This window comes from Megalops cyprinoides, chromosome 14, assembly GCF_013368585.1.
Source record: "Megalops cyprinoides isolate fMegCyp1 chromosome 14, fMegCyp1.pri, whole genome shotgun sequence".
In the NCBI taxonomy this organism is placed as follows: domain Eukaryota; kingdom Metazoa; phylum Chordata; class Actinopteri; order Elopiformes; family Megalopidae; genus Megalops; species Megalops cyprinoides.
In genome coordinates, this window is record NC_050596.1 from 27338395 (window position 1) to 27351667 (window position 13273).

Here is a 13273-nt window from a genome sequence, read left to right on the forward strand (position 1 = left end):
ATAAGTATACACACACACACACACACACACACACACACACACACACACACACACACACACACACACACACACACACACACACACCTCATTCTCTTACAGATACATAAAAAAAAACACTTCAAAACCAACAAACTATGAAACATACATGCACTACATATACTGTTATTCATACCCCCGTTACCAACACTTATACATGGACACACACAGGCAGACAGGGATAATGACAGTGAGAGAGAATGGGTGATTAAGGGGCATTGTTAGCAGTGGCTGATAAGAGGTAATGCCAAATGCCGAACCCCTGACAGAAGGCAGACAGAGAGGGAGAGAGCCGCGCCAGACACAAACAATACTAATCACTGCATTCGACACATCAAGTCAAACCGTGTAAGGAAACACTCTTTTTGATCTCCTCTGTTCAAGCCTGGGTTCTTTCCTGTAATACTGTGCTAGACATGAAACCCCAAGCCACAATAACAAGGGGTTTCACTCAACACCTGACATGACGTACCTGAATAAAAAAACAAAAACGTCATGCCTGTGCCCCCAGTGAACAGACAAAAATCCAAAAGAATCAGAGACATGAGGTTAATATGAATAATATGCCGTCATCTGCAATGCAGCAGGCAGGACTCAATCAGAACCACTCACCCCAGGCAGACAGCTTCCGAGACAGCAGCTCCCCAAAAACAGACCAAAATGTCTGCGCAGAAAACTACGGGATGCTGCAGCCAGACCGGTCGGGCAGAGGTGTGCAATTGTCCTGGTGGACGTTTTCACAAGAGCCTGAGCCAGAGAACACTGACACGCTCCGGCTCACGCAGACACACAGAGGGCGACTGGGCCGGCTGGAACCCCGTGCCAAGGCTTCTCTGTGCGGGAGCGGATCGGTTGCCCTGGCAACCCGATGCCCACACCCTCGTCACCCTCCTCTCCCCTTCTCAATCTGACACCAGCCTGCCTCATTTGCTGTGGAGGCAGACAGTCTGCCTCTCTCCACTTTTGTGCCACACCCAGTTTTGAAATCACCTTCCTCCGGTGTAAAATCATAAACAATCCAAAACAGCTACGGTTCTAACTCTCCTCGAATGACTGACAAAATGCGCAAAATATATATCTTCATCCAACCTCAACATTGCATCAACAATTTTCTTGACCTCCAATCAGAGTAGCAATTCAAACTGATTCACAGATTATGACATCTATACATCATGGTAAGGGTCCACAGTGCAATGCAGTACACATGAGAGAGACAGGAGTCAGAAATGACACCTAAAACACGCAGAGATAATGAAGACTTGACCTCCAATGACAATAGCCTATTGTTTAATTTTTTTCCCTTTTTTAAAAAGCCCATCACTACCATTGCCCCTTCTGAGCAGAGATTTAATTATTAACAGAACAGACGCTATGACATCATGGTGACATTCATCACCATCATGGTGAAGGTCCACAGTGCAAAACAGTACACATAAGAAAGGGATGTCATAAGTAGTCAGACATGACACCCGACACAAGCCGAGACAATAAAGCTTTTGTGTTTGGAGGCACTGCTGGTGAAGGCAATTTAGTTATAAGGGTATTGTGCATCATATTTTTATCTAGACTCATATGGTGTGAGAGTGGGTTCCATGTTAGATGGAGCTGTCTAGAGCGTTGATTTGTTGACATTTTGTGTGATGTGATTTTTGTGTTGGCATGCAATAAATGAGAAGCTGACAAGAGTGGCTGATAAAGACACATTTCTTGCAATTCTAGCTCTGTAATAGCAATTTCTGTCTAAAATCAGGGAGCTTCCAAGTAGTTTATTTTTGCAGGGTAGGAGATCTGATAACAGTAATGTAACAGGGACGTTGCGGACATCACATTGGAAATCTTTGATAAGAGTGTTTGGGAGTGTTGAGCTCATTTCAGTCAGAGTCTGCATACCGCTGCAAATCATAGCTGACATTTCTTGATCAACGCCTGTCCTGTCCTGTATTACAGAAACTGAAGCACAACTATTTGATTGGATTGAAGACTGAAGACTGCCAGTTGAGAACAATTATTTTGTGCTCAATTAACCATTTATTTGTATATTTGGATGAATTTTTTTGAATCACTGGTATGCTGTAATGTTCATTTTCAGGTCAGGTTGAGCTTCTTGGCAGAGGGAACCGAGTTTTTGGGTTGAAGATCATAACACCCTCTATCTAAAGTGCCGTTGCTACAATACCCCCCATATTAGTGAATTCCTTCTCAGCATAAGCTTCTTTTTAGACCAGAAATGAAGCAAAGACTCAATTTTGGCTCAATTTTAATTTCATTTGACCATGAGATATTCTTCTGACTGTTATTCAGATATAGTCTGGCAAATTCAAGTTGCCTCTTTTTGTGGCTTGCTTTCAAAAGAGGCTTCTTCTTTGCATCCCTGTCACGAAGGCAAATTTGATGCATGCAGCTTTGAATAGTTCTTTTTGATTCTTTGTAACTAGAAAATTTCCATTTGTTTAAAAGATTTCCAACTGTTGCACTTAGATTTACTGTCACCTCCTGAAACACTTTCCTCACAGCCTATAGTGGTATGTTAAGGTAGACATGGTCATTATCCTGGCAGGAATGCTACTGTGGAAGTAGCCATAAATTTGTTAGTAATGGACACTACAGAGGAAAGGGGTTGATTCAGCTTTTTGTGAATTGCTTGAATTGCCTTATAGCAGCAATCCAACTTGTGGAGGTCAACAACCATTCCTATAGATTTCAGAGAGCTCTTTGACCTCAATAATGCATGCTACTGAAGAATCTCCTCTGGGTGTTACCTCCTTTTATACCACAGAGAAACTGGTAACCTTCAGAGTTTTCTTTATAGTTCCAGAAGCTTCCATTGAAGTTCTGATAAGCAGAATGTTGGTGAAGATTTGTTTTGTCAGATAAAAGATTTCTTAAAAATGTGAATAAATATTTGTGAACAATCTGAATGTTGCTGTTTGCAATGCTATCAATATTTAAATATTTTTAAAGTGAAGCAGGGAAAAAATGATCCCATATATAGATTTTTTTCATTAATAGCATGTTTTTTGTTAGTGTTTACTTTGGGTATGAACAAATATGGAGGGAACTGTACATTTAAACACAAACTATGCTAATCCTGGTGACACTGCCATGTGAACATGCCCTAGGCAAAAGCACTAGGACATGAGACTCATTACTACAAAATCCCCAAATGGACCTCCAGTGCTGAGCTAAGGAACAAGGGGCTTTACCTCAAGTACTCTGGCCGGCTGTACAGAGTTATGGGCTGTGATAATGGAGATGTGTAAACAATGCACGTTTAATTGGATCGGGGCATCTCTTGCACATATAAACAGAACATAAGAGACAGTTTTACAGCGGATCGGGGGTCGTATCTCGTAAAAAATAGCACATTACAGCGGCTGAGAGAGGCGAAAACCTATGGATGCCAGCAGTGTAGACGAACCGGGAATGGCCGCAGCGGGACCCTGCTCATTGGCCTCTGTTTTCGTCCCCCGTCACTGTCTCTGGCACTGCCGCAAGTGATCTTTGCTCTGGACAGGGGAGCCGCAATATGGCAGGGGTCACACTCCAAATGACCGGAGGGACGGTGCTGATATAGTTATGGGGCTGCAGAGGCGAAACGCAGTGGAATGCTGATCCGCTGTTTGTGCAGCCTGCAGACTGTGGCGAGGGCCTGGGGGCTCCGCACACATACGGGAGACCTGGGGCTGAGCCCCGTGCCGTGAGCCGTCGCCGCGAGATGATTCATAGACTAGATGGAACACCAGAGAAAAAGAAATCAGATAAGACCCGTCAGTTGGTGTGCAGAGGCAGAGTGTGTGTGTGTGCGTGTGGGTGTGAGTGTGTGAGAGAGAGATAGAGGGAGAGAGGGAGAGAGTGAGATAGAGACAGAAAGAGAGAGATTAAAGAGTTAGAAATCAGAAATGTTCCAGAAAATTCTTAGTCTTTCACTCTAACTTGCTTCCTCCACAGTCCAGCACCTACAGTGCATTCCTGCACAATTTCCACAATTAAAACTCTGCTCAATCATCAGACTCTACTTGTCCTATTTTCACTCACTTTTTTCCCCCAAATAAAAGAGAAGTCATTACATTAATCCCTGATACCAACGCCATTAGAGGACTTCTGAATGTGACATAGCAGCTCACAAGGTTCACAATGGCAGAGAGTGTACCACCCTCTATCCTGGTTTTGGAAATATGCCTACAAGAGGAAAACATTCCGGAACTGGTATCTGAAAGGTGCCACAATGTGGGGGTGATGTTGAAAGGTTATATACCTTCACCATGTTATCAAGCATAATCTCAAGTCCTATGAAGCATTCAAGTTCTTATTACATTGGGCAAAACATAAACTTCAAATCTCTTTATTACTTTTTATTTTACAGTTAAGAACCATTCTTTTATTACAACTCAACATCTTGCAGAAGTAGAAGACTACAAATGGCTAATATTGTTCTCATCAAGTACTTGAACTCTATGAGCCCTCTGCAGTGAATGACAATGATGTAGCAGGTGGTGACGGGGCTAATGGCATTCTAACAGTGCAGCAGTGGAACCAGAAATGGCCGATTGCTGGAATGTTGGAAGAAAGGGTTCCGCACTCTAAATTCCGGAGGAGCGGTTGCCACAGCAACACCGCACCGAAGCCGTTGCTCCCTGTATCCCTTGTGGGGGGAGAGCGGGATTTCTGCCCTTAATTACCATGGTAATGATGCCGCAAAGCTCCCTCTCAGAAACCTCGGTTCTCTCCCACAGAGGCCTGGGGAGGCATCGCCCGAGGACGCACGCCGCGTTACTCACTCTGCTGTCTCATTCTCAACGTCGGAGAGACCGCAGGGAGACGGCGGAGGGAGCCGCACTGGCCTCGCTCGCTTCACAGAGTGAAAGCAAAGACAAAGCCAGGCAGGGGGGAGGAAGCTAGAACAGAGGGTCTCCAGCTTTATTTACATCTCTCTAATATGACACCAAGGACTCTTTAAAGATATATGGACTCATCATATCAGAAACCCATAGACTCTGACTGTCACAATGAGCACACTGGGTCATTAATGTGTGGAGGCCAGCAGGAACCTTCAATGCCAGAGCCCCACTGACTCTATCAGCTCATTGGTGTCTGTCTCTCTCCCTCCCTCTATCTCACTCTCTCTCTTTGTCTCCTTCACACACACACAAAGACAGGTCCTCTTCTGATTCTGGCTTTCACTCACTCCAGTATACCCACTGGAAAAACAGTAAACTGTCGCAATATCATTAGAGATATGCATGTGCCTCCATTATTAGGTCTTTTTTGCCTAAAAGCCTTGAAGCCAGCTGATGAAAAATGATCCCAATTTACCAAAGGGTTGTGAGGGGTCACTGTGCTTGTAGCCAATGCCAGACACTGCTGTTTTGTTTGGATGCACAGGCTGTCATTTTTATGCTCTTAAACAGCTGGATACTTGTGCTGTCACTGGCCTCAACGACCTCTGGATCCTCTATGTTGCATATTGTAAAGAACCTTTGTGCTACTATGAATAACAAGTTCTCCTTCACAGAGAGTGTTACTTCACTGACCTGGTCCTACACTAGAAAACTTTTCATGTTAGAAGACTCTGACCATTGCTCATAACCAGGAACTGAGTTCAAGAAGCTGCTAGTGTTCTAGGCAGTTAAGGGCACATATCCATACTACTTTTAATCCATCATCAGATGATCCAGCCCTGCGCAAACTCTCTGCTCAGCAGCCTCTGGTCATTTTGGCTGTTCCTCTCTACCATGCTCACATATCTTAAACTCCTCTTCATTAACTGGATACCAAGTGGTGGAATGAAATAAGTGAAGCCTTCAGGGCTGCTGAATCACCATCTTCTGATTCTGAATAAAATCACATCTGTTCAGACTTCACATTGGCTGCTAGAACTTTTATCTGCCCTACACCAATGGGAGATCCAGTTTCTGATCACTCCAAACCCCTAAGTGACATCCGACAATCTAATGTAGCTTTTACAGATCATTGTTTGACACTATAAGTCCAATATTAAGGTGCACGTTAAAGTTTATCTTGTAGATCATCGTTTCACACCATGTGAAACTCATCTGTTCAGGCTGTATTTGTAACCTACCTTCCCCCCAATGCATGTCTTTCCATCCTATCGATTGTTATGTTTGTTATATATTGTTATGTTTAAGTATTATGTTAAAAAAAAAACTCCACACTAGCTAAGCATTTTAACTTTGTATCTTATTGACCTCTTGTAATACCTTACGATGTCTACGTTTGGCATAGTGATGCACTTATTTGTAAGTCGCTCTGGGTAAGAGCGTCTGCTAAACGATGTAATGTAATGTAATGTAATGTAATGCGACTGCCATGATCTCAGGTAATGTTGCTCTCATAGATCATTAGGCTCTATATACTTGTTAGACTGATGTGTGCGTGTTGTTATAGAGAATAATTGGATGCGAAATATACGTGCACACTAATGTGGAAATAAAGGCTCTATCCCTGTGCTACAGACACAGCGAGCTAGGAGAGAAGTAGGAGCTGCCGTCACTTATACTGAGGGAAGCAGAAATGGATTATTTATATTAAGATGGTAAATCATTTTTATGAGGCACACACTCTGCTGTTAATGAACAAATAGCTAAAAGACATGGCTCCCTTCTGCACTGTTACAGCAGGGATTAATGGCACATTAATCTGACCGCAGAGGGAAGCTGGCCTGCAATATAAACCGGGTTCTGCTTACTGCTTTGTTACAATCCACTGACGACGGACTCGTAGCATGCAGTCATACATTTACGCAAACAGGAGACTGGGAAGATACAAAGAAGGACCGATTCATTGAAAAAGTGAAGGATTTTAAATATACACAGTTCAAGTGTTTCAGCATTGTTACTGAGTCTTTTCAGTCACGTCAAAATTTCTTTTTTTTCAAGAGAATAATTTAAACCAGCTGTATTGGGCACAACAGCTAATTTACTGAAATAATATACAGGTTTAAGTGGAAACAACAGGATTTCCTTTATGCTGCACCGTGAAAGATATTGTTTATTTCCCATGATGCTTCACTCTTACAGAGACTCTACTTTTTGTTGCAGCAATGTACACGACCGTACAACAGGGAATAGTAGGCACATGCAGGTCAGACGTAACTGATTAGAGGGGTGTGGTTCTTTGGTCTGGCACACAGCTCGGGGGTTCTGTCCTGAAAGTGCAGGGGAGGGGGTTCAGGTGTCCTTACCTGCTGTCACCACGTGCCCACCAGACAGGTCCCCGTTGAAGCCGTTCTCTTTAGCGGCAGGGTAGGACGCAGTGGCAGCGGCGTGGGCATCGCCCGGCTGGCAGGTTCTATAGGAGTAGCCGTTCTCGCTGTGGGCAGCAGGGGGCGCCTGCTCCTGGGCTCCTGGGGGGGCCCACTGCGGGGCGCTGTCCTGGGGCTGCCGGCCGTCTGCCATCACGCCTGGGGCAGGGGGTGGACTCTCCTTAATGCAGCGGGAGTGAGAAGAGTAGAGGGACTTAACTCCCATTACATTGCATTATTTTCATTTAGCAGATGGTCCATGAAGAGCGACTTGCATAAGTTACACTTTTATCCATTTATACAGCTGGACATTTACTGAGGAAATTTTGGTGTACAGTACCTTGCCTGAGGGTACAACAGCGGTGCTCCAGCAGGGACTTGAACCAGCAACGTTCTGTTTAGAAGCCCTACTCCTTACCACTACACCACACTGCCACCATTTTATGTATGAACTCTCACATGTTCATGAGTTCATATATAAAAATACTAGTTTAGTTGAAAGTTCTCTTTGATGTAGGTAGAAAAATCCTATCAAAAATGCAGGTAGACACCAAAGTAGTTTACTTGATATTTTAGAATAGCAGCCACTAATATTTCCAAGGAAGAATAACACCTGAATCAGAGAAGATTCTGATTTGCTCCATCCCAGTATGGTCAACAAACTCTTGTGTTCATCTGATTATTCTTTCTGCAGATACAATCTGCAGAGAACTGCATACTTGTCATTTATACTGTCAGAGCAAACAATCTGTATTCAAATACCTTTCAAAATCAAGGACCTCTCCCACACTGCACAATGTGACAATCACGTAGCATCCATGTTACCATGAGGCTACAGTTTCCAAGGAGCATCAATATCGTGTTGAATGTTTGCTGTTCCTTTTCAACAAACCCAGTTTAGAAGATAAATTTCCCAGAGTGCGTGCAGAAGCTTTACTTAACAAAAGCAATTTAAAAAAAAAAAACCCAAGTGATTTTATTTGATCACTCCTACATCAGTGCTGTGACAGAAGCCAGAGTCAGAGCCAGGGTGAGACTGCTCTTACAGGTAGCTAAGTGACTCACTGTGACATTCAGGGTACCGGGGGGGGGGCATCAAAGAGCAGACGCTACATTGCAGAAGGTGCGGTAGCTCACCTGTCCTGGCTGCAGAGGGAGAGAGAACAGATTGCGCGTGGAATGCCAATACCCGCGCGGGCACACTCGCGTTGTACTGGCACAAGGGGCGATAGCACTGTCATTACCAACTGCTCCCTAGCTGCATGTAATCATCAGATGTACAAGTATTATCCCAGCATGACAGGCAAACAGCGCTGGGGTCAGACATGAATTATTTACACATTTGATGGGTATGATTTCAAATGGCAATTTCATTTAATCTTTAATCAGCTAGCTGACTATATACTAAACATGGTTTTTCCCCCCACTGGGCACCCACTAAAATGATTTGAATATGCTTAAAACTGGAAATAAGATATGTTATTCAGAAAGCAGCAGTGCAATGACATATATTCAGTTGAGAAATTTGTTGGAAGCAATGGTGTCTACTTTATGCTCCATGACCACTGAAAGCCATGTATGTAGTATTGTTGTGGGAGAAATACTAAACTGTAAAAGAGAAATCAATTGGGATGAGGTGATGGTAACCTACAGAGATAACTTCAGCGCTATAAATATAAGGTAGCTTAGTGGTTAGAGAATTCAGCATGTGAATGGAAAGTCCCCTCAGGCTAGCTTCCCTCAGAATGCTTCAATAAATGTCCAGCTGTAAAAACAGATTATATGTGAAATGTATGTTAACTAAGTCACCGTGGATAAGAGCCTCTGCCAAGCAAGTGATTTTGGCTGTAAAAGCAATGGCGTTCTCTTAACGTTGCTGTTCAGCAATGCATTTGCATTGGGAGGATGTTACCTTTTGGCTGGGGGGTTTGTTGGGAGTTGGTCATGCTTTGTATTGCAGAGAACTCTCTTTTCTACTGGAACATACAGTACAGGAAGGAACATCAGGCTTCTGCCACTTCGCTTCCTACATCATGGGTTGTGTACCAATTTCTAGCATGTTGGGCAGTAAATGGGTGGCTGCCAGCAGTGCTGATTGTCTAGGCTGAGCCACAAACCCCTTCCATGCAATAGTCAGAGAACTAGAGAACAGAGAATATCCACCACCTATTCGCTCACACTCATGGCTGTTGAGCAGCAATACTGTTGTGCTGAAATGCAGAGCTGTTCTGCGGTCATAATTTTCTTCTCAGGAATGTTGCAACATTCCTCACATACAGTATGGGGTGAAGGTGTAGAGAAATGTGGAATAGTAAGGGCATTTCCTGTTAAGTCATGTAAAAAAAAAAAAAATTAACCCCCTGTTGACAACACCAAAGATTTGTATTTCCAGCCATCCTAAAAATTCTAGAAATTCTAGAAAATTCTCTGCGCCAATACTTCAACTCCTGACTTCTCTCAACAAATTTACCCACAGAAGAAGTCATATTAGCCACAATATACAGCAAATAGATGTCACAACAGCTAATGTTCACAGCAGAACACTGCCCTCAGCACACGAAAAAGTCATTAAAAAATGCCAGTTACACCTTACTTAATGTATTGCCCTTTTTAGAGCGCTGGAAGTTTCACATGAATGATAACAACAGATGTCACCATTAACACTTCCTAATCAGTCTGTTATGCCCTTATTTGGCCCATAATAGTCTTCAGCGTGGGTTTAGCTCCCTTAGTGTCTTGATGTTTGAAGCTCTCTTTAGTATAAGGCCTTCCTGTAAAATACGCCTGTGAAATCTCACTTCCTGTCCCCCTTGTTCAGCAGAATTAATCCCACCCTTCTTACTGTGGAGAATGCAGAGGGAACGAGCTGATCACTATTCAGAGAGCTTTTGCTGCTTTAGAGGTCCTTTGATCAGTACGACATGTACCTCAACATGGGACGTACTTCCCCCTGCACACCCAAATCCTCTCGCACAATCCATTGTTCATTAAAATTAGGATTTTAAAAAGTTTCCTTTTAAAGCGCCTGAGGTAGCAATTCCACTCAGCTTTAGATGGCTTGTTTCATTCCATCAAAGTTTCAAATGAAGTCCCCAGAGTCACGGTGAAGGGGTTTATCTGTCTGTGTTCTTTATGACAGTTTAGCTATTTGCAAGTTTGGGTGTAGCAGCAGCCCTCTCTTATCTTTTATCAAAAAGAATGGATCTAGCTCCTGGGGCAATTTAGAAAGGAGAAGGCCTTTAATCAGACTCTTAGTCATAATGCAGGTTTTTTTTTTTCCATGCCTGTCATCTTTGGAGAACAGATCAATCACAGTTCATTCACTTTCAGTAGAATAACCATGTCTTGGGAAATGAAAGTCAATGGTTTACATAACTGATGGCTTATTAAAATTCTGGGGGTCAAAAGGAACAGATGCAGGACTTCAAAAACTTGAACATATTCCCCAAAACACTATGTCTCCATAGACCCACTATCAATGACAGACGGAGACACGATACACATCTGAATCATACGTTCTTTTAACTGCTCCATTCCCACAGCCTCATGACCAGCTCTGTAATAAGGTCACCATTTAGTCTTTGTTCCAAATGTCAATCAGCTGTCAATGTGATACGTAACCCTCAAACAGATTTGAAGAAATGTGTTTTTCTGTTTGTTTTCACAGAGAGCACAGGCTAAGCTGACACTGTTCCCTACACATGCTGCCAACAGTCAGACAAGATGTTCCTGTTCCTTGCCAGTGCACAGCGGACAGGAGTGTGTGTAGGAGCGCAGGTGATTTACCACAATACTGCAATTTCACACACCATGCTGGGCTTATCAGCATAACACCATATTAACTGCACACACACACACACACACACACACACACACACACACACACACACACACACACACACACACACACACACACACACACACACATGCACACACACGCACACACACGCACACAAAGAGGGGAAATCTATCCATGGTTCACAGGCCAAAAGCAAAAATGAGAGGCACTGTATATAAGATATGCTTGACTGCAGTATGCAAGAAAACAAAATCAAGATAAAAGGGCACTGATGTTGAATATGGCTTCACACCTCTCAGGGCACATGGCTGCTCCTGAAATGCCTAAGCAGGTGTGCAGAGAGGCAATCTGTTACTCATTTCAGGAATTCATTTCAGTCCAGAGACAAAACGGAGGAAGAAGCTGCCTGCTGGCCAGTTGCTTTGCGTGGGCTCTGACGCTGGCCCCTCCACCAACGCACGCTGCATGCAGAGCAGGTGGACTCTGCAGTCCAGAGGTTCATACACAGAACATTCCATTCTGTGCTCCATTTGTTACACAGGCGCCCTTAACCTGGGAATCTTGCGATTCAATTCTGCAATACATATTAAGCCCTTTGAACACTGTGCAGTTGGGCACTTTGCTTGAAGGTCATAACAGCAGTGTCCCTCCGGGTCCAGTATTTCATTACAGTAAATAAATAGCCAAATCTCATTAGCATTAGCATTACACGCAAATAAAAGTCATGATTCAATCCCCAAAGTAGTAAAATATCTGTAATAAAATTTACCGGAAATAAAAGCTTTTTTATGATCATGTTCGATTTTCCAAAAATTAATTTCAGAAGAAATACGTAAGAACATTAATTGCACAGTACCAACAGTTTGAAATATCCAGAGAGGCTGACACAATAATTACATATCTAATGATAAAGTAGTGTAATTTTCGAGCACTGTCTCTACTGCACTAACAGGATGCCTAACTCCTTCATTTGGTCGATCCCTTATCTCCTACACAAACAGGGCATTTCTTTATCAAGGTCACTTTCAGAATTCTGTGAGGGGATTAAAAATGCTTATTCAATCCATCTGTAACTACAAACTTATTGCCAAAACATTGGGAAGTAAAATATTGATTTGCACCATCTTCTGTGTTTTTTGCATGAGCTATTTGCTCTTTTTTGACTGTCATGTGTTTGGTTTTACTGTCTTGTGGTGCATCTGCTACAAGCATCCCCTCCATCACTTTTAAATCCCAGGCAATCCTCAGCCCCCACATGCAGACTGCAGCTAGGAAGCAAGCACTTGTCACTGCCCTGGAGACAGCAGTCTTGGGTCTGATTTCTGAACCCCTGTGGGGAGATGACGAAGCCTGCTCTGAAAGTTTAGTTCTGGAGAAGTAGGAGATGTGATTTTACATCAGCTACAGCCATGGCCATCCTCCTACAGCATACGTGCAAGTTGCCATGGTGTCCAGTCCACTCCCTCACATCCAGACCACACTCAGATACACACAAAGTCGTGCTGGAGACCAAACCCCTCGGCAAGTGTCCACCTCCACACAGAGTGGGTGGGATCCACATCATTACCCTAACAGCATTCACACTCTACATCATTCTACATCCTAAGGCCTCTTTGTAAAGGGCACGGTTAAACGTCACTCTGTGAGTGACAGGTGTGTAAAAAAACCCATTACACATCTTCTTCAGAGAGACCAGATTACGACACAGAGATTAAGATCATTGCATGCATCATCATTCAATGGTGATATCAATGCCATTGCAGCTGTCCGACTTCAGAGGAGTGAGGCTTTGAGTCTCAAAGGATAAAAAGATATTTTACAGATTCTAAAACACCCGGTGCAGAGTTACTACAAACATTACATCTACACTTCTGCTGGAAACAGCACGGCATTAGTGCTATTCATCCATTCCATATCCAAGATGGCAAATAAGGTTGCTCTGATCATTAGTTATCAGATATGCAGGAAAAGATCAAAGACTAAAGGATTAGACACACGTGATGTCACTTGAGGGGGAAATTAATCAGCTCTTGGTATAATATCTCTATAATAAAGACATTTCCTTTTTATGATTCATTCATGTTTTTTCATAATTACAATTGATTTCTACAGGGCATTTATAATCAGAACATAATAGGTTTAATTGTCTATTTACCCCAGGAAATGTATATTCGATT

General features: G+C 43.1%; 1 protein-coding gene across 9 annotated transcripts in view; it reads right to left on the minus strand.

Annotated features, from left to right (window-relative positions):
• Nucleotides 1-13273, minus strand: part of LOC118788836 (microtubule-associated protein 2-like) — a 97631-nt gene that overhangs the window by 38115 nt on the left and 46243 nt on the right. For 8 of the 9 annotated variants that reach the window (XM_036544963.1, XM_036544955.1, XM_036544956.1 and 5 more), the window contains exon 5: nt 7238-7478. In XM_036544963.1, coding sequence (XP_036400856.1) covers nt 7238-7451 — 214 coding nt within the window. In that variant the 5' untranslated portion in view covers nt 7452-7478. The remainder of the gene's footprint in view (nt 1-7237; nt 7479-13273) is intronic. The other variant, XM_036544958.1, reaches the window with a different exon arrangement.